This window comes from Sphaeramia orbicularis, chromosome 11 (genome assembly GCF_902148855.1).
Source record: "Sphaeramia orbicularis chromosome 11, fSphaOr1.1, whole genome shotgun sequence".
Classification (NCBI taxonomy): domain Eukaryota; kingdom Metazoa; phylum Chordata; class Actinopteri; order Kurtiformes; family Apogonidae; genus Sphaeramia; species Sphaeramia orbicularis.
Window position 1 is genome coordinate 45,757,763 of NC_043967.1, and position 27,984 is coordinate 45,785,746.

At 37.4% G+C, this 27,984-nt stretch overlaps 2 protein-coding genes across 9 annotated transcripts; both read right to left on the reverse strand.

Annotated features, from left to right (window-relative positions):
• Positions 1–4,537: 4,537 nt before the first annotated feature.
• Positions 4,538–15,024, reverse strand: clk2a (CDC-like kinase 2a). 2 transcript variants are annotated; one of them, XM_030147184.1, is made up of 13 exons: positions 14,755–15,024; positions 13,323–13,540; positions 12,902–13,181; positions 11,693–11,783; positions 10,758–10,824; positions 10,165–10,281; positions 9,842–10,008; positions 8,540–8,634; positions 7,880–8,009; positions 7,393–7,475; positions 6,588–6,667; positions 6,224–6,314; positions 4,538–6,109 (listed from the first exon to the last, which is right to left on the reverse strand). In XM_030147184.1, exons 2-13 carry the CDS (start codon positions 13,538–13,540, stop codon positions 5,921–5,923), a joined length of 1,608 nt encoding a protein of 535 aa, XP_030003044.1. In that variant the 5' UTR covers positions 14,755–15,024; the 3' UTR covers positions 4,538–5,920. The 2 variants fall into 2 exon arrangements, with proteins under 2 accessions (XP_030003044.1, XP_030003045.1); XM_030147185.1 differs by lacking the exons at positions 11,693–11,783; positions 13,323–13,540; positions 14,755–15,024 and having other exon boundaries at positions 12,902–13,028.
• A 1,439-nt stretch (positions 15,025–16,463) lies between these two features.
• Positions 16,464–27,435, reverse strand: setdb1a (SET domain bifurcated histone lysine methyltransferase 1a). Of its 7 annotated transcripts, none has more exons than XM_030147180.1 (11): positions 27,376–27,435; positions 25,042–25,216; positions 24,745–24,848; positions 23,990–24,656; positions 23,586–23,797; positions 21,343–21,477; positions 20,667–20,868; positions 20,507–20,580; positions 18,201–18,391; positions 17,984–18,112; positions 16,464–16,701 (listed from the first exon to the last, which is right to left on the reverse strand). In XM_030147180.1, the coding sequence occupies exons 1-10, from the start codon at positions 27,413–27,415 to the stop codon at positions 18,002–18,004; spliced, it is 1,911 nt and encodes a 636-aa protein (XP_030003040.1). In that variant the 5' UTR covers positions 27,416–27,435; the 3' UTR covers positions 16,464–16,701; positions 17,984–18,001. The 7 variants fall into 7 exon arrangements, with proteins under 7 accessions (XP_030003040.1, XP_030003039.1, XP_030003035.1 ...); XM_030147179.1 differs by having other exon boundaries at positions 23,586–23,818; positions 23,864–24,656; XM_030147175.1 differs by having other exon boundaries at positions 23,592–24,656.
• Between the last annotated feature and the right edge of the window lie 549 nt (positions 27,436–27,984).

Below are 27,984 nucleotides of genomic sequence, written 5' to 3' on the forward strand. Positions count from 1 at the left end.
TGTAAATATTTTCACAGTGTAATGTTATTTTTTTCACTTCAATTTTTTCCACATAATTTTTCCACAAAGAAAATTTGTAGTTGTCATTATTTATAGGTTATTGTGTTGTTATTTTTACTGGGGATCACATTGGTCTGTATGTGGAACCTGAACCAAAATGATTTGGACAACCTGGACTGTTCAGGTTCATTTTTGCACTTTCATCCTGTGGGCCGAAATGGAACCTTTGGCGGGCCAGATTTGGCCCCCGGGCCACATGTTTGACGCCTGTGGTCTACATGATCAGCAAATTAGACATATGGTAATACCTGATTTTCACTGCAAAATGCCAGGAATAATCTTATATTAAGGTGTCAAACATGCGGCCCGGGGGCCAAATCCGGCCTGCCAAAGGGTCCATTCTGGCCCATGGGATGAATTTGTGAAATGCAAAAATTACACTAAGATATTAACAATCCTTTTAGTTCAGGTTCCACATTCAGACCAATTCAATCTCAATTTTTCTTTTTGTAAATGTAAATATTTTCACGTATTTACACTAAAACAAAGTATAATTTTGAAAAAAAAAAATTGAATAACCTGAACAAATATGAACAACCTGAAATGTCTTAAGAAAAGTAAGTACAATTTTAACAAGATTCTGTTATTAAATGTTTTGTGTATTTGTAGATCCACTGTGATCTTTAAGTTATAATGAACATGTGTAAATGATAAACTGAGGCAGAATGTTGTTAAAATTACACTTATTTTTTCAGTTTGTTCATGTTATTCACATCTTTTGAAAGGATAATTTGTAGATGTAAACCATCTCATAATGTAAATTTACTTTTTTCGCTCTAAAACATAGAGAAAAGTTTGGAGTTGACATTATTTATATATTATTATGTTATTATTTTACTGGTCTGGCCAACTTCAGATCAAATTTAGCTGAATGTGGCCCCTGAACTAAAATGAGTTTGACACCCCTGTCTTAAGAGAAGTAAGTACAATTTTAACAAGATTCTACCTGTTACTAAATGTTTTGCGTATTTTTTATATTATAATGTAAATGACAAACTGTGGCAGAATATTGTTAAAATTATACTTATTTTTCAGTTTGTTAATGTTACTCAGTTTGTTTGAAAGGATAGTTTGTAGATGTAAACCTTTTCATAGTGTAAATTAATTTTTTTTGCCTTTAAACACAGAGAAAATTTCGGAGTTGACATTATTTATATATAATTTTGTTATTATTTTACTGGTTCGGCCCACTTCAGATCAAATGTAGCTGAATGTGGTCCCTGAACTAAAATGAGTTTGACGCCCCTGTATTAAGTGATGATAAATGACTTGGGAAATGTAGAAAAAACCTAAGCTGGAAGTCACCAATACAGACACTGGGGATGTTAAATTTCTGGTGGTACTTGTTAGAGCTTCGTCAGTGTTTGTACCTCTCCCTCTTGAGCTCGTCCTGGTAAACTCGGAGCCAGGAGTCGGGGACCTTCTGGCTGCTGCAGGGGAGGCTCCTCCTCCTGCCGATGCTCATCCTGCGGCTGAAGCTGCTCCTGCGGACAGACTGGCTCCTCTTGGACCCTCTTTTGTTGGTGGGTTTGTTGGTTCCAGACATACAGCTGGTGAACTGCTTCAGGGGCGAACTCAGCGACATGAGGGAATCCATCTGCGCAGCTTGTGTTGATGCCGGCGTCCTAAAAGTCAGCACTGTCGTCTGGAATTTACACCAGGAATGGAGGTGTCACCTGTAGATGAAAACAGAGAGTATTAGAGTTGTTAGAAATCCAGAAAATAACTGCACAGTATCTAGCTAAATTTGCAGTTAGAGCATCTTGACTTATCTTTTCATACATATTTTTCCAATATAAAGAAAACACATAAACATCTAAATAACAATGGGACACACCTGCAAGTGGTACCTGCTGTAGAACAGATGATCAGGCGTATTATTTATCAAAGCTTCAATGTGAACTTCTCGTTGGCTCCATTGCTTCTAGTCTTTGAATGCATCGTCTGTGACAGTCTGCCCTTATGGGGATTTGACTGATGACCTCTCACATATGCTCAAACAGGATTATCCGAAGACGCAAGAGTCGTTTATCTCATTACCAGACAACCTCCACAAAAATACAACTGCTTGTTTACAGATCAACCACAGAAGGAAGAGTCAGTAACTTTTCTTTACAGGTAAAATTAAGACTGCAAATACTGGACCTGTTATTATTATTATTATTATTTAACTTTTTCTTCCAATTTTGGCACAAAGCTCCTGCGTAACCAACGTTAATGTATTAGCAAGATGAGCTCATCCGGTGGTAAGAGTCAAAAAGCTGGACAGCTGGAACGCAGACAGACTCAAAGGTGGACGATGACGCTCGATGACGCAGATGAGGTTTCCATCTTTTCATCAATGAGCCTCTTTCATTGACAGGCAACACTAAGCACTTAAGATGAATGAGTCATTACATTCATTGATCCTATAGTTACACAGAAACAAAGGAGAGAAAGTCTGAAGTTCATCTACTCTACAAGATGACAGATGCAAAATGAAATGAAAAAAAAAAAGAGTAAATGTACAAGAGTGCTTCTATGAATACAACTAATGTTTGAATGTATTATTTTTATTTGTTTATTTGGTACTGGTTTATTGTTTTTTGTTGTTTATATTTTTAAATTGTACAGCTTTTTATGTTTTTTAATCTATTTTTGAATTTTATTCTTTTATTTAGGTTTTATTTATTCTTCTGTACAGCACTATTTTTATTTACTGTTGTTCTACGTTGTTTAATCTTTTTTTGTATTTTATTCTTGTTTTTTTTTATTTATTCTTCTGTACAGCACTGTTTTTTGTACAGTTGTTCTATGTCTTTTAATCTATTCTTGTATTTTATTCTTTTATTTAGGTTTTATTTATTCTTCTGTACAGCAGTTGTTTTTTTGTACAGTTGTTCTATGTCTTTTAATCTATTCTCGTATTTTATTCTTTTTGTTTTTTATTTATTCTTCTGTACATAACTTTGGTCCACTGTGGTTGTTTGTTTTAAAGTGCTTTATAAATAAAGTTGGATTGGATTGGAATTAAAGTGGGAATAAGGCTGAATTTCCCACCAAGCTACACTGACAACAAAAAAATAAGTGTTAATTTAAATATAATTATGACTAAATGGTAAAAGCATTGTGGGTTTAGTCTTTAGTCCAGTGTCACAAGATACATTAATACTCTATAAGTAATTGAAGTATATTCCTGCTAAAGATCCTCCAAGAAAATAAGAAGGGATTAGGACATCCGGTGAGATACATTAAACAATAGACTGGTGTGTGAGCGACAGATGGGGAAGCTTACATGACGATGCGCGATACACCTGTTGGAGCGGATCTTACACGCATAAAAACAGGTTTTCAGGTCAGGCCTTTTACCTCCGCCAAGGAGGTTATGTTTTTGCCAGTGTTGGTTTGTCTGTCTGTCTATCCGTGTGCAAGATAACTCAAAAAGTTATGGACAGATTTGGATGAAAATTTCAGGTAATGTTAAAACTCGCACAAGGAACAAATGATGAAAGTTTGGTGGTGATCGGGGTGATCTGCCTTGGCGGAGGTCTGCGATCTCCGAGTGCTTTTCTAGTTTTGAAAGTATTTACAAAATTAGCTTTCAACAGATGTTCATTGGTATCAAATGTTAACAGGAAGCATAGGATACATGTGACTTTCAAAACACTTTGGATGTTTGGGAAAAGTCCAATAAGCTGTAGCATTTATCATATAACAATGAAATGCAAGATGAGGATGGAACTTACTGTTGGAGATACTTAATATTTATTATTAGGAACATCTGGTCAGAACTGAGAACTTCAGGCCAACTTACAAATGCATTTATTACACTGGAAAAAAAAGCAAAATCTTACAAAGTGTATTTTTCTCATTTCTAGTCAAAATATCTCATCACACTTAACATCAGATATAAATGCCAAAAGAGTAACTTTTCAGTGAGATATAAGAACTTATTTTTAGACAACAGATCTTGAAAATCTAATTACAAGAAATCTTACCAAAATAATTTTCATTTGTTCCATTAGCAGATTTTTTTTTTTGCTTAATTCAAGCAAAAAAATCTGCCAATGGAAGAAGTGAAAATTATCTTGGTAAGATTTCTTGAAATAAGATTTTCAAGATCTATCGTCCAAAAATAAGTTCTTATATCTCACTGAAAAGTTACTCTTTAGGTGATTGTCTTATTTTAAGTGTGATGAGATATTTTTCCTAGAAATGAAAGAAATACAGTTGGTAAGATTTGGATTTTTTCCAGTGCAAAACCTTTAAACAGGTATGTGTTCCTCTTACCAGTGCTCATTAAACAGGTAAAAGTAACAGCACCAGTTTCAATTTGTGTCCATTTTTCACATCTTAGTCATAGATGATTTCACTGCAAATCATCCAGGTGTGATTTACCAGTGAGGTAAAGAAAGGACTCCTAAATAGTAACAGGATTAAACGACAGAACCCACCCCTTTCGTCACCAGAGGCCAAATGTGACGCTGAAAGCACCGTACGACTTTGGCAAGGAGGACTTAACTTTAATTCTACACAATCATACATATATACAGTTTTATACGTTTTCATTTCATACAAAAAAAAAACAAATCATGTACATGTGGGAGGGTGGGGGCTAAAACTAAAAATAAATACCGTCAACAGGAGGTGTATGTGGCTCGTTGGCTACGACCAGGAGCTGTGTGCTTAACGTCAATGGACAGACCACAGGTCAGACCATATCACACATGGAAAAAGGCAGTTTATGTTTATGTCTGAAAGTATCGCTGTGTTTTCATGACTGATGCTGAAGAACTATTAAGTCACATAGCAAAACATTAACATGTCACCCACACAATCCAAACCCCTACATACACACACTCACACCCAGAAAGTATTGCATAACATAACAGATATATCAATCAATAAGACAGGCTGCCGAGGCCCGTGTGTGGAGTGTCCATTATCATAAACATCTTATTGGTGAACAGTAACAGACCTAGCAACCGGCTAATACAGGAAACAGCCTCCATATAAGGGATAGTCCTATTGTACATAAAAAATTAAACATGGAAAATAACACGCAATGCAAGTGCTCACCGAACAAAAATGTAAACAAAAATTTGAGACATTTGTCTCTGCTGGAGATACTTGCAATTTGCATTTCTGTAACTTTGGACATTTCATTTAATATTTCTTTCATCTGCCCTCCCCAAACACATATGCCCTCTTGTATCTGCCATGTAATAAAGGAAATATACTACATGTCACGGATTTGACAGTTGGCATAACAATTAAAAAAAAATAAAAAAAAAGATTCGAAGTATTTGCTGATGACATGTTCTTCCACGATTTAGGATGATGAGAATGAGGACTTGATGAGTACACAGCTCTATCTCCTTTCAGCCTTTCCTTAAACTTCAGAATTTGTCCTCCAAAATGGAGCTTCTGATTTACTACAGTAGTGCTTAATTAATTTAAAATGTGACTTATTTTTCCTTACATGCTGATAAAAAAAATTGCCCGACGGACAGCAAGGGAAAGTTGGTTCAGAAGTCAAAAGGAAGACAGGAGCTGCATAGAGGGCTACTTTTGGTACAGACAATCCTGTTACAGATTTTTCTCCTCTGTTGCAGCAGGGATCACCAGAAAGGAGGGCTGAGGCTGGTTTGACTCTTTTCAGTCAATTAAAGATTATATTAGTCTCTCCTCTGCAAAAACATGCCTGATGTGGCTGCAGAGGCTGACCTTAAAGGAGCAGGGTGGAAGAAGGAGTCCATGCGTAAATGACAGAACGACGGAGGGGAAAAAAATAATCCAAAGCTCCAGTTCTCTCAACAGTTCACCTGCTCCACGTATAAAAGACTTAACGTCTGTCATTTAGTCTTTAGAAGCCCATGGGTCACCGACTGATGTCCCGGTTGCCCTCCCAGTTCTTGCTACCTGCTGCCTCACCAATCCCTGCATTTGCAAAGAAAGGGTGTTTGAGGGAGTCAGCTAACGCCAGCCTCTTGGTGGGCTCATATTCCAACATGCTCTCAATGAGGTCAAACAGCTGGTGGTGCTCCTCAGACTCAGACAGCAGGTACCGCTGTGAGGGGAAGAAATACAGTCAGGCTCAAGTGGGGTGAAAAATTACATTAAAGTGACAAACCATTGAATTTATGTCTGCCTTTAGTAGTCATCGTATTTTTTCCCCTCTTACCCTCAGAGGTTTGCAGTTTTCTCTGACATATTTCCCTGCTGAGGAACTCTCATCCCAGTCCAGACGGCCACGATAGAAATACTTCTGCTTCCTGAGGGGGCAGAGATATCAATGTGAGAAAAGTGGGTTTGAGAACAGCTCTGAAACCAAGAGCTGGACTATTTAAAAGTTAAATCATTTATTCTATTCAATCTCCTTTTACAGTGTTCTTGAGGCTCTGAATTGTAGTTGATTTACTCAAACCAGAAAATGTCACCTCAAAAAATGAAAAATGTATGGTACAAATCAATCTATGGCTCAAATATCAAAATCTCATCTGAATTGTGGATTCGGAGAATCATTACACCTCTATTACGTTTGTCACCTTGTTTTGCGAATCATCCTAGAAGGAACTGGTCCCAGGATTCTCTCCATCATGGCTAAATGTTCCCTGTTGTCATGAGTCTGAAAGAAATACATATAGATTTAGCACCACTACAGATGACAGTGAAGGTTTAACTACCGCTAAACACAGTGTTAAGACCAATAGACAAAGCCAGCACTTAGTAAGGCACCACTGCAGGAAGAGGGTGCATTTCAGTAATGGAATCCTCAGCAGTGATGAAACTGGGCTACATAGGAATGTTTTGGTTTCATACACAACATGACACCAAATGGACTTAACTATGAGTTCCACTAAAAATCCCTAAAGTTAAGATTGTTCCCTTTGAAACCTGATTCATTTCCACCATCCTGAGTTTTGGCCTGATGTTCCTCTATTGCCATCTAGTGTATGGTTTTAACAGTTTACCAAGGATGATCAGAAAAACAAGTGGATAGGAGATATCTTAACATTTGTAAGCAAAAGACTCTGTTGTGTTGTCACTGGTTCCTGAAACTACAGTCATGAGGTAAGTGGTAAGACTGAGGTAAGAATAGTCAACCAGCCTCACTATGTGCCAAAGCACAAAGTATTTTGTTTGATATGAGCCTAATGTGAAATGCATTTAGTCTTCTTGGATATCAAATGCTGAGATGTGCCAACTTGTTGTTGTTGCGACCACATTAACATCAGGACAAACATACTCTTGTCACTACAGTGTATGCTTCATGTACAAATGTTCTGTCCAAATGAATTATTTTCCTGAAGAATAATTCATTCAGGTGCAGCCAGCAGGGTCAAAATATACCTGAAACAAGGTAAAGCCCAGGTAGTACTCAAACAGGATACAGCCAATGCTCCAGACATCACAGGGATGGCTCCAGCCCAGCTCTGGAGCATCAAAACACACAATAAAAACAAGTGCATGAAAACATTAGAGTCCTCAGACCCATAAGCCAAACACTGACATCACATGTGGGTAAATGTTTCTGCATAATTATCCAGTGTAAATTATAAATGTAAAGAAGGCGTGTCTCCTCAACAGTCCTGTAGAACAAGGCGAAATAGAAAGATGTTCAGCAGAGGTGTGCATGTTTCAACTAGTACACCATAGAAAGTTCCTACTGAAACAACATTTTTGGCAAGCAGAGCAAGTAAGAGAGACTGAGATGAAACACGCACCGAAGCATAGCTGTTCCTATGAAGCCTGATTTAGCTCATGTACATGTGGACATTTTTTTGATGGGCGTGTTTTTGTTTTGTTTTTTTCGCCTGGGGCTGATATTGTTCCTCACCCAGTATGACCTCAGGTGCCCGGTAATGCCGCGTGGACACAATGGTGCTATGATGCTCATGGTCGAATGTGGCACTGCCGAAGTCCACCACGCGCACGCCTGTGCTTTTAACTGTCCGCTCTTCTCGCTTCTACAAGGAAGAAAAACACGTGTTTCTTAGAACTGCTGAGCTTAATTTGACTTTTTCTATGAGGCGTTAGGCAACATATGCCTCTAAGTGCCAGGTGTGCAGTGGAAAATGTGAGTCCAGCTTTAGTTCATCAGCTATTTATTAAGTGCAGCTGCAGGCATTTCATATACTTATGAGACAGACCACAGATACAGTGTAATAAAACACTTCCTGAAAATATGTTAAATATACTTTGATGTTTAGGTTGTGTTCTCTACAGTTAAGCTGAACACAATCAGCAATGATCACAGTGACAGGAGAAGTAGCATTCAGTTCACTTCCATTTTGGAACTAACATAATGATAATAAAAATAGATTTGATTTATAATGCACTTTTCATTCAGAGAGTGCTACAGCAGAAAAGGACAGATTTTTTAAAAATATCAAAACATCAACTATAGGCTTTCCTAAATTGATACATTTTCAATTTAGCTTTAAAAGAGCTAAATACACCAAGGTGTGGGTTGTTTTCAGTATCTTCTGGTGCTTACCTTTTCTACATTGTAGGACATTGTGAAGTCGGAGTTGACAAACAGAATGTTCTCTGGTTTTAGGTCTGTGTGTGTCAGCTTACTGTCATGGAGAACTACAAGAGAAAAAATAAGAATGCATTTGTCAGATATCGAGTAAAAGCATTAAAAGCTACAACTTATAAGCCATCTTTTCATCATTTATCATTACAAGCTCGTTCAATACAGATGACACATTTCATCTACAGATAAAAATATAGACCCTTTGCTAAAGATCATCAAATAAATACAAGAATAACATTTTGTAAGGATTAGCCATTTCTTTTGGAATTAGATTTTCCCGAAGTACCGCTAAACTACTTTTTAACCAGCGTTCTTCTGTGATTGCTTTTTATGGCACACAAAATTGTGAAGGATTCCTCCAGGATATTGCACTTACTTCACCAATGAGCATATTAGCGTCACATTTTTCTTGCTAAGGTGTGAGTGTAATGTGAAAAACTACAACGTGTTTTTTATAAATAATGTAATGATAGTTACATACAACATGAAAATGCTGTTTTTAATTAAATAACATCAAACCCCAAGACCTCAACTGCAACTGAAGTGCAGTTGCAGTTGAAAACTAAGAAAAACCCTGTAAATGAACTTCAAAAAATCTGATTTATCCCTTTAACTAATTTCTTCCTACGAAAAAAGCTGTTATTTCAGACTCTTCCCAGGTACAGGTAAACTGCAAAAGTCAAAATCTTACCGAGTGTATTTTTCTCATTTCTAGTCAAAATATCTCCTCACACTTAAAATAAGACATAATTGCCTAAAGAGTAACTTTTCAGTGAGATCTAAGAACTTATTTTTAGACAATAGATTTTGAAAATTTTATTTCAAGAAATCTTACCAAGAAATTTTCACTTGTTCCATTGGCAGATTTTTTTGCTTGAATTAAGAAAAAAAAAAAAAATCTGAATTAAGCAAAAAAATCTGCTAATGGAACAAGTGAAAATTATCTTGGTAAGATTTGTTGAAATAAGATTTTCAAGATCTATTGTCTAAAAATAAGTTCTTACATCCCACTGAAAAGTTACTCTTTAGGTGATTATGTCTTATTTTAAGTGTGATGAGATTTTGATTAGAAATGAGAAAAACGCACTTGGTAAGATTTTGATTTTTGCAGTGTAAGATTAAATCATGAGTATCTTTAAATGTTTTTCTTATTTTTTTAAATATATTTATTGCATTAGTCACTTTTGATTGTCATCTTCTATAACTTTCATTGTATACTAATCATGAGTAGCACAAACGTACTTAAAACCAACTACTTACACTTCACAGCCAGGCAGATTTGGTAGGCCATGTGTCTGACCTGACCAATGGAGTAGGGCAGATAGTTGTTCTCTTTCAGAAAGTCAAAGGTGCTAAGAGCCAGGAGCTCAAATGAAATACACATGTGGCCGTGGTAGTCAAACCAATCATACATCTGTACACACAAGCTGAAAAAAAAAAAAACACCAAAAAAAATTATGTAACTAGTTTAATAATGTCGTACTGCATCATTTATGCCAATATCACTAAACAAGCCACAGACTCATAAACTATTCAAATACTATGATTTAGCACATTTTTTCTTGGTCAACATTAGGACTCACAATTTGTTATCAGGGTCCTTTTCATTGATCTTCTCGAGTACATTGATCTCGAGGCGAGCAGCTTCCTTGTATTTTTCCACATTCTTGATAATTTTCAGAGCCACGTGGGACCCTGCCCTATTAACCACATTAGAGGAGATAAAATACAAAACCTTCATCACATGGCACAATAACCTCCCTTGGAGAAAAGGAGTCTCCTTGAGTAGGTCAAACATTTCAAATATCACAAGTAACAATTTCTTTAGCTTTGTTTTACTAACAATTAATAATTTTATTTTTCAGTATTTTACAAAGAGTGCAAAAATATGATTCTGCACTGAAGTGTTCAAAGGCCTTGACCATGAAATTGAAGTTGCTTAATGCATAGTTTTAGCATTGTCGTAGGATGATATTCTTCCATAAACTATCCAACAGTATTGTATTAGAAGCAGCAGAGACAAAAAAAGTCTTAGATTAACAATGGAGAAAAATGCTTACAGTATATGTTCTTTACTCTTATGAACAAGAACAAACAAAAGATGCTCAGGGTCATAGAAATACGACCCCAAAGGCTTGAGAGCTGTTGTTATCCAGATATTACAAGGTTTACACACCTGCGATGGTCAACGCACTGCATCACCCTCCCAAAGGTGCCTTCGCCCAGAGTGCTGACAATCTCATCTGCAACACAGCACACAGAGAAAAGGAAAAGAGAAAGAGAGTGGGGAAACAAAGGATAGGAGAATTAGACATGCAGACTCAAGCAGAAGCACAGAATACAAAAGTGTAGACAGGCGTATCAATGCTAGCGCCCATCCCCTTTTCAAATGGCTGCCTATTCAATCTGACAGACTTGAAAAACTCTGGGCTAATCTATGATAATTGGATGCATTGAACTATCATACAGGTGGTGAAAAGGGGGGAAATGTAAAACACTCCCTTCCTTTGAAGACCAAATTGCAGCCATTGAAAATAAGGGTAGATCTTTTCAAGACATGACTGTCTTTTTTCTAAGAACACAGGATAATGTATAAGAAAAAAAAAAAGTTAGTGTTCCTGTCAAGAAACATGGTCCTAAAAATGAACGAGCAGTAACATAAATGCTTATGTGTGTGCTGGTTCAAGTAGTCTTAGAGAACAAGATTAAATAGGTGATGCTCATTTGAAATGAAACCCTTATAGATGAAAATAACTAATGTAAGTTGAAGAATTGAAACTGTAACTGCGTTTTAAACTTAAACGCAACAGGAACAACAAGCTGAAAATGAGATTCTAGGTTTGGAAAGTCATGTAACCTGTGAAACATTAAAAAATGCTCCACAGCTTTAAAATCCTAGAACAAAAAACAGGAGGTATCTAAATCCCCCCTCAAATCTTCAACATTCTTGCAATCCACCCTGCTATTTCAGCTAGAGCGAAGAGCATTCTAGCAAGGAATCATCATCATCATCATCATCAGAATCATCAGGCACTCCCCATGTCATGTAAATGCTCTATGCTTTTATACTCATATGGAGAAGGGTTACGATAGAGTAGTGGCAGTGAGTACATCTCTCTTGCAGGACGTCCCCACTCCGACAGATCAGGTGCCCTTCCTCGTCGTCCCTCACACTCAGTGCCCGCGTCCGGCTGTCGCTCCGCTGTTTTCAGACCCAAACCGCCATCAGCAGGTTACGACACGACCAAAAGGAACAGGGGGTTTTCAGGGACAGCCGCAGCCATGGCGTCAGGCGGCACAGGTAGACGAGGAGGGAGGAGGAGGGTGGTGGTGGTTGATGTAGTTGTGGTTGTTGGTGGGTTTGGTGGTCATGGGGCGATTCACGCATGACACCACGTGAAGGAAATATATAACGATAGGGATATAGTGCAAGGGAACAAGTCAAAGATCACATGTTGTCCTCTGCTCCTCTCCCCCCTCTACCTTTAAACCACAGCTGCTTACAAACAAGGAAGCAACTGGCATATCCATTCATCTACGCAAAAACCAATTAACACAGAAATAAAACTAATTCAAATGCATCAGGTTGAAGAATAAACAGGATGAAAAATAAATTGAGAGGCCCATATGTAATCAAGCTGCAAATACTTATAGATCACCTAAACAAACATTCTACATCATATTCAACCTCTTTTTCACTTCAAAATATACTACTTTAAGCACATGTGGTTTTATAAAATCCACACAGATATGTATTTTTGACATAATAAATTCCAATTAATATTAACAAAAATAGAGTCAACTGAAATAAAAATTGTCCTTGGTCTCTGGCACAACATTTTCACTTTCAGAAGTAAGACTTTACTACTGGGATTGCAGGTATAAAGGCCTTTAATAACTGTCAATGTAGTTGAATTATTAAATATTTCAAAGATAAGTGCACAGACATAGAAATGAATATGATGTATAACTACTGCTTTAAAAGCATAAAATTAAAAGGGTCGCATTGAGTCTGCAAATGCAAATGAGCAAAATTACAGCTGATCTTTAATACATCTGTTTACAAAAAAAATGAAAATGCTCTGCCAGATGTAAGTGCCAACTAAACAAATCCTATGTCAATACAAAAAAATTTAACAAAATCCCACTGGTAGAACGAAAACAAATCATAAAGATTGTACTACTTACCAAGTCCTGGAGCTGTGAAAAAGAAATGGTTAGAGAAAGAAAGAGACAGGAAGAGCTGAGCAAAAGAAACAGAGATGGAATGAGATAGGATGAGGAGAGTTAAAGCACGATCTCAGATGTGGATGTACTCACCGAGGAAGATGGGCTATAGGACCTGGTTCTACGCCGCCTTCGTTTGTGCTTACGCCTGCTGCCTTTCCGCCGGTAAGACTCATCCCGTTCGCGCTCCCTCTCACGGCCTCGTCTGTAGTCATACATGGTGGGGGTGAAGTCACGTGGATAGTAACTTTCGGCTGCTCCATGTGGCTCCCGTTCTCTGTCGCGATCTCGGCTCTGGTCCAAGCGTCTGTATCCTTCGCAGTATCGCCGGTCAAATGGTCGATGTTCAGTTGAGCGATTGTCATAACTACGGCTGAATCAGAAGACAGAGACACATATTTAAACCTTAACACTGACAATAAAAAATAACTTAGCATTTATTTATCAAACTGGTTCTGGTTAACTATGATCTGCAGAGATGACATAACAAATATCCCTTTACACATAAATATACCTCCTTGTTCGTGCATAGCTTCCCTCCTGCCTGTGTCCTCGTCCTCTTCTGTCTCTGTCTCTGTCCCGGTCTCTGTCACTGCTGGAGGAATAGGTGGGCGATCTTCGATGTCGATGTCGTCGTCCTCTGTCTCTATCTCTATCTCTGTCTCTGTAACGGTCTTGGTAGCTGTTTCGACTGTCTCTGTCCGAAGACGAGTACCGTCTGTTGTGAGGCATCTAGTGGGTTTTAAGGAAGATAAGCAAATGATTAGCATTCAGAATAAGAAAAGGCATGTCAGGAGCAATGGTGCCCTGTAAAATTTATGAAATCTCAACTGAATGTAAAACCAATTGAACCTACATCTCATAGATGTTTAATTTGTAACATGCAAACGTAAAACCAAGGTTAAAACAGTGCAGAGAAATGATAGACTATGCTTTCAACTGTACAAATAAATATACACATACACATACAAATAAGAATATAAATACACATAATATGAAGGATAAAATACACACAGACACACATCATAAAAAGTCATCTCTTATCTTTAGGAAAACCACAACCTCTTCCCCTGCAAAAAAGTCAATTTACTCTGCAGGACTGTGTTTGTTGGATGTGTTATATCACCTTCTAAACACAGGATCTTTAGCTGTCCCCGACAATAGCAACAGTTCTCCCTATAGCTTACTCAAAATACCAGACTGCTCATAAATTTTAAACCACAGGAACTGAATGACGGCAACAGCTTGGTAAACATTTGAAGAAAGCCAGGTCTAGTAGTGGGCCTACATTTCATACCCCCCAACCAAAATCGTAATTCATGTTAAGACTTGTAACATTATGTTGCTAGCCGCCTGTAAAACTGTGTGTACGTGTGCAAAAAATGTCACAGCTAGTTGGACAATTGTTGACTAGTTTATGAAAATATCTGATCATCGATTACTGATGCATTCCAGAGATTGATGTATAATCCTGTTGCACGATCGACTCTAGATTTAACTAATTAGGCGCTACACAATGGTAAATGACGAATCCACTCGGAATTCTAGATGATCGTTGAGTCAAGCTAAATTTGGCACAACGTTCGTTTCGTATTAGGTTTCTACTACCGTCGCTAATGTTTTCCTAGTATTAAAACGATGCGTTTATTTTCGCTAGCGCCTAACGTGTACTTAACGTAGTTCACGGTCATTTTCCTTCTAAAACGACAATTTATGAGCGGTAAAGATAGTTTTTAAAGCCGAACTGCAAACCAACTGACCACCGAGCGATGTATTGGTAGTTGGCAAGATTCGCTAGCAGCATCAGCTAGCTGAATGTAAATAATTTGTCCGCCATCTTAACTTGGCTACTTTCGCTAGCTAAACAGCTAATGACGTTAGCTGTCCTTACAGACGCTTGTTTTGAATTATTGGACAACGTGAAACGGCCGGTTGATGATATTTACCGTTTTAGCAGCGAGGCCTGTACGCTTGTCCCACAAGAAATCCGTGGTGGCGTTCCAGTTGTTCCTTCTAAGTTATTGTTAGCCTGACGTTCGAGGCTCTGTTGCTAGCAATCGGCCAGCTATTTTCCGTCTGTCCGTCCAGTGGAGCTAGTTCTGGTTCAGACTAGTGGAGTGAACGCCTCCCTGCGTCCGAATGGATTTCCAGTTGATGTGCACACATACCACTGGTAGTTCTACTCAGAACCTGCAGCAAATGCCGCTGAATGCACAATATCATGTTCTCACGTTCCAGCAGTGACTCAAAAATGTAACACCGTTCGCATTTTTGTGCAAAATGTTCACGACAGCTGTAAAAGTTTGCAGCTTTCATGCATCTGGACCAGGGGCCACATACACACCAAGTGGGCCAGACCAGGAAAATAACAACAGATTAATGTACAAATAATGTCAACTCTAAACTTGATGTTTTAAAAGTAAAATTATATATGAAAATGTTTACATCTACTAACTCTTTTAAAAAATGTGAGTAACAACCTGAAACTTCTTAGGAAAAATAAGTGCAGTAATAAGTGCAATATCATACCTCAGCTTATTATATTAATAATGTGCATTACAACTTACAGATCACAGTGGATCTACAAAGATACAAAACATTTATTAACCCTTCCATGCATGAATTATGAGAGCCTTAATCAAGATTTTTTTCCCTGAGTGTTTTTATTCCTCTAGGCATTAAAAAAAACAATCTGATTTTTTTTTTTTTTTTTTTATGAACCTATTTTTCATGGAGTTGCAAAAACGTCCACTCAGCTGGACACCATGCATTTAATTTTTGAAGCAAAGAAACTTATTTACTATGTGAAAACTATGACATGAAAATATTTTAATGCAGCTAATCTGATGTTTTCTCACATTTTAATATACACTAATACTAGTCATTACTCAATTCATGGAGATAATATGCTAAATAAATAAATAAATGGTAATGACATGTCTATTAACAATAACAAGCAATTGATTTACACTCAGACATGTTGGTGCAGATCAGGTTTATAAATAACAAAGTTACAGTAACGGTATGAATTGCAGTGTATGGGATGATGCATGTGTCCACTGTGTTGGCTGATGTGGAACTAAAACCACAAAATCCATGAATATACAAGAGAACAGCTGTAGAATAACTGTCCTCCGTAGTGACCACTATGCATGAAAGGGTTAACATGTATATTACTGTTAAAACTGCACTCAATTTTCTTACTAAATTTCAGGTTGCACATGGCTGTTCAGGTTATTAATTTTATGTGCAAAGATAATTTGTAAATATTTTAATGTAATTTTTAATTTTTCCACAAAAAATATGGCAGTCATTATTATTATTTTACTGGTCTGGCTCAGACCAGATTGGGCTGCATGTGGCCCCTGTACTAAAATGAGTTTGACACCCTTTTTAATTTTTGCACTTTGCAAATTCATCCCCACAGGCTGAATTGGAACCTTTGTCAGATCGGTTTTGGCCCGTAGACCATGTGTTTGACACCCTTAATCTAGATGCTAATTGTTACCATTACTAAACTGAACAAATAAAAAAAGCCTCAAGTAAATAAAAAAGTAATTTATTAAGTCAAAAAATAACATTTAATTCAACTTAAAATTGGAATCATGCAAATACATAAAAGCCTTAATAATAAAGAATAGTGAAGATTAGTACCTGCAAGTGATGTTATACTCATAGGCTATGCACTAAAAACAAAATGCAATTCACAATAATCTTGACACAAAATTGTTAAAATTATATATGTGGGTTGCTAAGAGGCTGTGTATTTAGGGAACTCTTTCATCACAGCTAACACTAATGGCGGTTTCATCTCTTCATCAACATCTTTTAGGATCTTCCAAAACAGCCAAGTTACTTCCATTATCTCTGTGGTTCCATCATTGTGCAGGATTCTGGAAACGGAGAAACAAAGATGTAAAGATGACAAATGGTACAAATACAGTATTTCTGCAGTTTAATAGTCCTATTTCTGTTATTCTTCCAAAATACACAGCCTGGCCCATAAATAAATAAATGACTTCGACTGCCTTTAGCTTTGATTACAGGACACATTGACTGTGGTGTCATTTATGTCACTATAACATGTACTTTCAGTCAGACTTGCATTAATTTTTTTGTCTCCATCTGATAATGGGAAGTTGGACCACTCTATAAGGTCTTCTTCACATCCCAAAGATTCTCAATGTTGTTCAGGTCTGGACTCTGTGGTGTCCAATCCATGTGTGAAAATTATGTCTCACGCTCCCTGAGCCACTTTTTTTTTTTTTTTTTTAACAATTTGATCCTGATGAATCCTAGTATTGTCCAATCTTTATGCTCTCTATCAGACTGATGGTTGATTAAGAAATGAGAAACTCCTCATTACATCAGCTGGCTTAACCCATAAAGACCCAGTGTTACTTTTGTGTCAGTTCCAAAATATTTTGTTTTCTATATTTAACTTTTCTTAAGTGATTTATGACAATTTATTATGATAATCCTCTGTGTTTTGTGTTTTTTCAGTGAACATCAGGTATTTTCCAATATTTAATTTACTGATCATGTAGATGTTCATAAAAGCTCAGAATAAAGTTGAGGGTTATTCTATCAAAAACGGAGAAAACATGACTTTTTCAGCACAATATATCATTAACTGAACATAAACCCCGTGTGTCCATCCACTGTCATTGATCCAACTTCATAGGTTTTACCTGTGAATCAATGTTGTAGAAGATGACAGTGTTTCCACGGTAACTATGGAGCCTCTGAACGTCCAAATGGGTCATATCTGATGACTATGAAAAGACGACAAACTGCTTTTTACACCAATTATTTACATGGATTGATAGGATTAGTGGATCAGAAGTTAATAAACATTTTAGATCAGTAGATGGTTTTGGTTGTCAGTGGCTGTTTGGGTCTTTATGGGTTAAATAATTTGTTTCTACCTTAAACATACCAATCACTGCAGTAATTATCCAAATGGAAGGATCTTACATTTATGCTGAGTTAAATCAAAGTGGAAACTTTTTTGGCCACACAGTATATGTAACTATAAAAATACGGAAACGACATTTAGATCCCATGAAAAAGACCAAAATCACCAATATATCAGCACATTACTGTTCACATATTGTAGCCACAGTTGATCAAAATCAAAAGTCATTATTAAATTTAGAGTAAAATTTAGCTCACCTTTAAGAGAGGTACATGTTATTTTTTCTGACTTGTTTTTGAGTCATTTGACTCCAAATACTTTGTCATATTAATTATGTGTTCCAAGCGTGGAGAGCCTCGGTAGATCCACTCTTTATGTTGATCTTCCTGAACAAATAAAACACATTCTATGTAAAATAAAACAGGAAAAATACCAACATTTGTTATCAAAAGAAATACTTTCAATCCCACTAACCGTAAAAAGCACTTCTATCAGGTTAAAGTCGATCTGTAAAACACTACATTTCTGCAGGGCGTCTTTGAACATTGCCTTCATTGTCTGTCCCATAACACACTGGGTCAGAGGAGGGTTGGGCAACCACTTTGTGTGCTGTTCAATGAAGTTTCTATGCATTCCTTCTGGAATGTCATCCCATGGATTTGGCACTGTCAAGACAAAAGAAAACAAAATTAAACAGATGAACAATTTGGGGTCTGATTCACGTTACATGTTTTTGTTATGTTCTTGTATCACAGAATGTGCAGTTCATTAAGAAAAGTGCCAAAGTTGGAAAAATCGCCAACGTAAACTGAGATATAGAAATGAAAAGCCTTAAGTCAACATTCTTTCCTTTTGTTACATTGATGTTCAAGTTCAGTTTGCTCTGCATCAATTGCATCCATGTGTCCCCTTACCCCCCACCTCTTTTTCTCTTTCTTTACCCTCTCTCTTTAACCCCTACTGGTCAAAGCAGACTTCCATCCTCTGGGAGTCTGGGTCTGCTCCAGGTTTCTGCTTGTTAAAAGGACGTTTTTCTTTTCACTGTCACCAGTCACAAGTGTTTGCTCTTGGAGGACTCTGTTGGGTTCTGCAAATTAGCTTGAGAGTCTGGTTTCGACCAGATTTATATGTAAAGTGTCATGAGATAACTTTTGCTATGATTTGGCGCTATATAAATAAAATTTGATTGATTAAAAACAAATAGGTACACTGGCTCTAGCATACACTGCAACTATTCACATGGCAAAAGTACCTGGATTCCTTACTCAGTGTAAGGATACTGTACTTGTGTTAAATTTAAAAAAAAAAGACCTGTAGAAGGTATTGATTCAACTTCTTTAGTCAAGTGTAAAGTGAAGAAAGTGCATGTTCTACTAAAATAAAAAAATAAGAATAACTGTACACTGAAAACAACAAACATTAACTTGAAATCAGTCTCATGTGACTTTTTATCTGTTTCTTTTTTATTTCATTATTGTGCAGCGATAGATTAACCAAAGGATAATCCTTTTCACGTGTTTTATTGTCTCAACAATTTAGACTGAAATCAGTCTTGATTTAGGGGGGGGACACTGACGCTACACATGAATAATTAATAACTGAAATGTATTAAAACTTGTAATAAGCCTGTGTAAGGAGTAGAAAGAGCAAATGTTTGTGTTAAAATGCAAAGAGTAAGAATAGAATAGAATAGAATAGAATAGAATAAGTCTATATTGTCACTGTTAATACTGATTTGAATACTGCCCATAAGTCTTCTCTTAGTTTATAAGACACTTGTGATGGGTCTTCAGTTTTCATTCTCTTTCTAACCACAGGCCTAGATATGAATGTTTACCCTCAGTCAGTTTCTCAACTCTGCATGTTTTGTAAGCTATTTTATCTCTAACGATTCCACAAGGTACAGTATAACCCAACTCCCCAAAACTTCCCAGGACAACTCCAAGGTCTTACGTTCTGTCTGTCTTTATCTTATTTTCGTTCTTCTGCTTAGCAACAGTGTCATATATCATATAAACCAATCACATTTAAGCTTAGCGCAGGCTATTATAAGTTAGACTGACTTCCTGGACAGGTCAGAACTGACTTCTGAGAGAGGGCAAAGCTTCGTCTGTCAGTTTCTCACTTGTGCACAATAAAGGAAGGCCTGATTAACAACCAATCCATTCTCCACCAATTTCTTTGTTGTTTACGCCTCCTCGACATCACTGTTGCAGGAACAATAAAAATCAGTTCAGCAGCTCTGTTCTGTTTAGCTGAAGTTTCTTAAAGTGCAAAAGACTGGATATAAAGCGAAATACTAAAGTGCTGACAATATACAAATCTACAAAGTAACACTGAAATATACAAAAGGCAAACTCTATACCACAGTAAAATGTTGTTAGAAAAATAAAGTAGACATTGCTGAAACTGGACTTAGGTATAGTGAGACAGTATTTGTACATCTCACTTCTCATAAATGAAATGACTGACATGACTGAAAGTGCACAGCAGCCAAACTGGATCTAGATTTTCAACATTAATTTGTCAGATGAACTACACTTCATGCTTATGTCATAAATGATACTCAATATTTCATTACATATAGCACAGACTTGTTTCAACAGTCATTCTTAGATTTTTAACTCCAAGATGCTCTAAGTAGTTGGACTAAGTGCTGTCAGTTCTGAGCGTGTTTTATTTACAGCGTACAGACCAAGGTTTTCAAAGCCACCAATGACTTCTGCATAAAAATAATCATCTGGTCAAATCATTCCTTGTGTTTTAACACCTGTACTTACATGGTTTGCACACCAGCCGAATTAAAGGCAAACTAACATAGATTGGTGTGTGATCATCCAAAAAAACCAGGAACCTGTGGAAAAAAAAAACATGTTTTTAATTAAACAGCACATTGGAAAATGAAACGACATTTTATCCATAAAGAGAATAAGCACACACCTCATGCGGTTTCTCCTTCCTGGGCGCTCTGCTAAGACACCAGGACAGAACCAGGGCTCCTCAGGGTGTCTAACCAGTACACGCGACAGGTCCTGTAGTTGATCCAGTCTGTTCATCAGGTCAAAGGCAATATGGTGACCAGACACAAGGACCTTTCCCAGATCATTTTCAAAAACAACCTTGTATTTCACACTACCACTTTCTGAAAAAGAAAAAAAAAAGCAATAAGAAGTTTTTCTCTAACGCTGTCCATGGCCTCACAGTTGTACTAAAGCAAGACCAGGTCACATCTGCCTGTAATTACATCCACTAATTACAGAAACCACTGGAAATTCCATTTCAACCCAAACCAGAGCCATGTTGGCATTCTCAACCTGTTAACTGTCACAAGAGTACCTGGAGGTACAGAGAGCCTCCAGTTGGTAGTCTGATCCACAGCTGTCTCAAGATGGCACTGGCCACAGTTTGCGTTTTGGATTAATAAAAATGTGAATGGATGACCAAAATAAGGTAAAAAACTAAGTGCACTGGTGTGAACATGGCCTCAGTCTCAGCTCAAACACAACTGTTCTGTTATCATCATAAGAATTGTTATGTAAACATTGTTCAGTGCTACTTTAGGAAATTTTTGTCCACATCTTTTTACAATCAGCATCATCAATACATTTTTACTTACCCTTTTTAATAATTTCTGTGATTTTCCCACGGTACCATCGCATTGCTTTCTTCCTGGCCACTACAGACATGCCCTCAGTGACTTCTGGAAGTACAGCAGGAGCCTTGGCGGGGCGATCATGGGAGGGAGCCGATTCTACAAAGTGCAACATTTCAAAATTACAACCAAGTCTCAGCGGATTACAACAGTTTAATTGCAATGCATTTCTTATAATTAGCTTCTACAGGGTCAAACCACAGTAATGTCCTGTCAGAGAGCAAAATTTAATTGTCATTCCATCATTTATTTCAATACGAAGTAGCTCCTTGTTTTGGATAATCTCTTATGGTCCAACTAAAGCAAAAATGAATTTAAGAGTAAAAATGTGAGTCATTTAGCAACACTAATCTGTCAAATTGTCTCTAAAATGTCCCGTCGGTGAGATTTCGAATGCCGTGTTTTGACCCTACAGCAGTATATATACATGCTTAAAAACCATTTAAAGATAAGATTTACGACATATAAATTCACATGTAAATTTAAAAGATGCCATATTTCTCAAAAGTAATGACGTGAGCAGTTGTTTGCATACTAGGGCTGCATGATTCTGGAAAATGTGAATCACGATTCTTTTGCTTAGAATTGAGATCACGATTCTCTGGCATGATTTTTTTCACAAAATGTTTAATGCACTGCTGTTAAGGAAAATGGGTTCTTTTACCTCTGATTCGTGTCTTTCATATCACTCTGCAAGTAGTCTGGTCACTAATGCAGTGTTTGCTGTTGAATTTGCTGTGTTTACCATTGGTTGAGGGAAGAAGATGTTGTGCTGAAAACTGACCCCCCCCGCCCCAAGTCAGCCATGAAGAGGACGATGTGCACCGAATTTATCCTGTCACAATTTTTTCTCCTTTCTGACTGCAGGGCAGGAGTGTCAAACTCATTTTAGTTCAGAGGCCACATTCAGCTAAATTAGATCTGAAGTGGGCCGAACCAGTAAAATAATAATATAATAACATATAAATAATGTCAACTCCAAACTTTTCTCTGTTTTAGAGCGAAAAAAGTAAACTTACATTATGAAAAGGCTTACATCTACAAACTATCCTTTCAAAAGGTGTGAATAACATGAATAAACTGAAAAATTAAGTGTAATTTTAACAATATTCTGCCTCAGTTTATCATTTACACATGTACATTATAACTTACTGATCACAGTAGATCTACAAACACACAAAACGTTTAATATCAGACAGAATATTGTTAAAATCGTACTTATTTCTCTTAAGACATTTCAGGTTGTTCATATTTTTGTTCAAGTTATTCACATTTTTTGCGAAATTATACTTTGTTTTAGCGTAAATATATGAAAATATTTATATTTACAAAGGGAAAACTTTGGATTTGTCATTATTTATGTTATTATGATAGTATTTTACTGGTCCTGCCCACTGGAGATTGAATTGGTCTGAATGTGGAGCCTGAAATAACAGGATTGTTAACATCTTAGTGGAATTTTTGCATTTCACAAATTCATCCCAAGGGCCAGACTGGACCCTTTGGCGGGCTGGATTTGGCCCCCGGGCCGCATTTTTGACACCTGTGCTGTAGGATATATTAACTGTGAATTATTCAACCTCTTAACGCCATCATACCTGTGTAGCAATTAAGTAATTAATAATATTGTAAGATATTGCAGTTAAGTTTATTTTTATCTGTTTAATATTAAAAAAATGTGTAAACTGTAAGGTATATAAGACCTTCTAAAGTTAGATCTTAGATACACAACACACAAAATATATAACAATAAAATCAGATACTAATGAAAACTACATCACCTGCTGCTGGGGATGTAGTTTTCGGCAGGGAGCAGAATTCGGCATCAGATATTGCTGAAAACTGCATCCCCCATCAGAATTAGCTTGTGAAGCTAAAGGAGTGAAATAACTTTAGCCGCTCACATTTGGAGCTATTCTGGTGTGGCAGGGTGAATTTGGTACACTTGGTCCTCTTTATGGCTGACTTAGGAAGGGGGAGCTGTTTTCAGCAGGGAGTAGAATTCAGCACAACAGAGGCGGCAGCGGTTCCGCGTTTGTGGCCATTTGTTTGTAATGCAGCCATGAAATAAAATGCTTAAGAATCGTCCGTGTTTAGAAATGAGATCGCATTCATGTGTGAATCAAGATCACGATCTTTTAACGATTAATTGTGCAGCCCTATTGCATACAATTTGATATAAACTTTGATATGATTTTAGATGTTACCAGTACTCTTGTTCCCTGATGGCACATTCAGTGTTTTCCTTCCTTCCGGAATGTTGGGCTTTGAACTTGCTTTTTGAGTTGAGGTTTCTGTCACTGGCGTTGAGGATTCTGCTGTTGGCGTTGAGGATGTTGTCGGTGGCGCTGAGGATTTTGCTGATGGTGCTGAGGATTTTGTTGGTGGCACTGAGGATTTTGCTGATAGCGTTGATGATTTTGTTGGTGGCGCTGAGGATTTCACTTTCGCTGATGGTGTTGATTTTGTTGGTGGCGCTGAGGATTTTGCTGATAGCGTTGATGATTTTGTTGGTGGCGCTGAGGATTTTGCTGATAGCGTTGATGATTTTGTTGGTGGCGCTGAGGATTTTGCTGATAGCGTTGATGATTTTGTTGGTGGCGCTGAGGATTTTGCTGATAGCGTTGATGATTTTGTTGGTGGCGCTGAGGATTTTGCTGATGGCGTTGATGATTTTGTTGGTGGCGCTGAGGATTTGGCTGATGGCGTTGATTTTGTTGATGGTGCTGAGGATTTTGCTGACAGCATTGAGGATCCTGTTGGTGGTGTTGGGGCTCTTGCTGCTGGCACTGAAGATTTTGCTGACGGCGTTGAGGATCTTGTTGGTGGTGTTGGGGATCTTGTTGGTTGCACTGAGGATTTTTCTGACGGCGTTGAGGATCTTGTTGGTGGTGTTGAGGATCTTTCTGATGGCATTGGGGATGCTGCTGCAATTGTCTTAGCGCCTTTTCTTTTCATTTTATAGCTTTTTTTCCTCTTTGTTCCTCCATTCTCAGAATCCGAGGAAGAATAATGTAAAGCAAAGTTTTCTGAAACTGCATCTGAAAAATCAGCATCACTTAAGTCTTGCTCTTCTGGTTCCCAAACTCTATCAGAATCACATGAAATGCTTGACAACTCATCTTCACTCTTTGTTTTCTCTGGTGATAGGCCACATAAAATTCTGATCTTATGCTCAGGAAGTCTCATCAAAACCACGACTGGTCGTTTTACATAGTGAATCTGTTTTTCACTCTGGTCTTCATTCAGGTTCTCACATGAGGATTCTGGTGCATTTCCTACAAAGGAAAAAAAAAACAGATTATTCTGTGATAGAAAATGACAGCAACAGAAAAACTGTGTAACCTTTTTTTCCAGTGACGGTACCATTATCTGTGATATCTTCATCTTCCTCCGAATCCGTATCTCTGTAGTCCCACCCCAGCATGGCATACTGTTTCTTCACAATTGCTTCGTATTTTGCAACAGACCTAAAATGACAATACCAAAGACAAATTTTAGATTGAATCTTTTATTGTGTGATAACTTCGTCTTTTCTTATACAGAAAAATACTAAACATTCAAAACATGTAATCATACAAATGACAAGTGAATATTGCATAACACTGACTTTTGATGTTACATGAGGCAAGAACAAAAGTAAAGAGTAGATGCAGCACTTACTCACAGAGCTTTAGGATGCTGGCTGCTTGTTTCTCCTTCTTTGCCAAAAGTGTCTGCAGCAGGTGATATTTATTTAATAAATCTTGGGAGACCAAATCGCTGTCATTTATCTGTTCAGAGATCAACCTCTGGAGCTCCTCTCTGGTCATCTCCATTTCATCTCCTTCCATAGTCACTGCAACACAAAGAATTTTAACTGGATTTTAGTGGTATATTGCAGAGAATAATTGTGGTGAGCAGAGAAAACGAAACTGATTAATGGGATCTGTTACTAGCTACTAACAAGTACTGAAAAATATCTGGTACCAAATTTCAATATTTAAAGAGTGAACTTCATCAGTGCAACACAAACATACAAGGCTTTATATTTTTATTTATTACTCTTGTTCTTTTTTTACTGGCATGTGTCTATAGATTTGCTGTCTAGTTTCCACAATATTGGAGTATCATTCATGATGACTGATCATCATCATATCATACTGATGACACTATGGGTGATTCAATTTTGGCTGTCCTATGGCAAAGGTCAGGACAAATCCCCATGGTAACATGGATACTGAGTATAGTATAGTCTATAGTTACATATTGAGTGTCAGTGTCAAAGTGAGGTACCTTGGGACCACCATCTTCCAAAATGCAAAGCAGATTCTTGAATGAAATTATATTAATTATGCCAACACCACAAGGCCTATTTGATTGCTGGTAATGGTACGTTTAGGGCAGGGGTCAGCAACCCTGGTCCTAGAGAGCCACTATTCTGCATGTTTTAGATGTTTCCCTCTTCCAGCACACCTGATGGTCATTATCAGGCTTCTGCAGAGCTTGATGATAGGCTTATCATTTGAATCAGGTGTGTTGGACGAGGGATACATCTAAAACATGCAGGATAGTGGCTCTCTAGGACCAGGGTTGCTGATCCCTGGTTTAGGGGGATATTTGAGGTTAAAGAGCAAATATAAGGTACATGCAGGGTGCTTAAGCATAAAACTGATGTGTAGAGAAACCATTACAATTAACCACACTGCAATAAATTAGTGTGGATTAAAAATGCTGACGAGCTGAAAAATAACAGATTTTCACTGTATTTTTTTTGTAACAGTTATATTTTTCTAAAGGAATAAAATCTACCTGATAAGGGCCAGGTGGCCTCTGTGTGTGTGTGTGTGTGTGTGTGTCGAGATTCACACAACATTCGGAAAGAGCCGACTGCTGCAGTTTAACGTACTTAAATATTTTTGGTCAAGGAACGAACTAGCAGAAATGGAAAGTTGGTAGGACCAATATTTTGGGAGATACAAGTAATTTTGGTATACAATAGTCTTACAACGACGTTGCTCTACCGAGAACGCTTTGGCGGTTTATTTTAAGGGATGACCTGCTTCATTCTTCCACAGTAAACACTAGCCTAGCAAACGTCAAGTAAATAAAGTTAATTAAATACAACGTAATACGTTTTCTCTCACAATAGCTAACAAATAGCTGAGCTCTTAATGTATCTACGGCTGGAAAACCGCAAAAACAAGGAGCGGTGTTATACTTCCCGTTTCCTATACATGCTTTGTCTATGCTAGCTATTTCAAGCTAGCTGTAACTATACCAACCTCAGGTTAATAAAATTACTATTATCTTTCTTGTAGAACTTCTGACATCGGATATCCAGAATATCGAAAATACAGATCCCAGCCTCACATATAAAGTATTTTCTTCTCAATTTACTGAAAATAACAAAACCTTGTGCATCGTACAAGACGGAGCCGTTTACACTCTTCTTCTGTGACGCAGATGTGGGAATGATGACACTACAGTGTTATTTGCGCCCCTTACCGGTTAGTATTATTTTTACCTTTAACTGGTGGAGGAGCAAAGCCTCATATAATGCAGAATATTAGCTCGCAATTACCAGTAACAGTTTATTTTTTTCAAACTATATTCTTATTTCCAAATAGCATTCTGTACTACTGTACATAGGACAATGGTACATTTGTTTAGACCAGAGATTAAAGCAAAAATTTTTCATCTGACTGAAAATTGTCTTCTGGTCAAAATCATTGGCCACTATTAAAAATGATGCAATACAATACTATTATAGCGTACAAGTTTATATAGTCAAATTTGGCAATACTGTAAAACACACTGAATTGGAGGGTGTACAGGTGTAGAAGATTAATAACATGGATAGAAAAAATGTCATGAGTGGTATTGGTGGGGGGGTCTGGGGGTCCTCCCCAAGAACATTTTTAAAGCTTCAGGTCAATTTTGGTGCTCTCTGATTAATTTTAAAGGGTATGAAAACCTTTGAAGCAAGTGAAAATAATAACTAGAAGAAAACCTTACTGCAAAAAATGAGTGAGGCTGCTTCATTTTTTTGCACCATGATCTAATTGGAGTTCCATCGTCTCCCTTCTCATCAAGCCAGGCCCATCTCCATTTATTTTTCACGCATCTCTCAATAGTTACCACTTCAGCACCTTCCTCTTCAAACGTGTCCATGATGTCGTATATGCTAGCCAAAATAATCTGTACGTCGTCAAACCTGCGTCCACAACCCCCTCCTGCCAACATCATGTTCTCTTTTGATTGGAAGAAATTACGTCAACTGAAACAGAAATTATATTCCGTTAGATACTCTCTGAGGGTATTTAAAATACAGTGGCTTTGCAAATACCAAGGGTGTTACTCATTCATTCAGTTTTATCTTCGTACTGTACCACACAGATAGAAATAAGATGCTAAACGGGTCAAAATAAAGCACTTATGCAGTCGGGCGCGTAACCGCGTAAGGCCGCGGCGCGCACAGCCGCACGCACGGGAAGGGCACATACACACAAACACACACACATTAGTCATATACCGGCAAGAGGAGATAAGCTATGAACCCAAACATGACGGTACATGTAGATCAGTTCTGTCTTCTTCCCTTTTCGCTGTGGTTCTTTCATAATG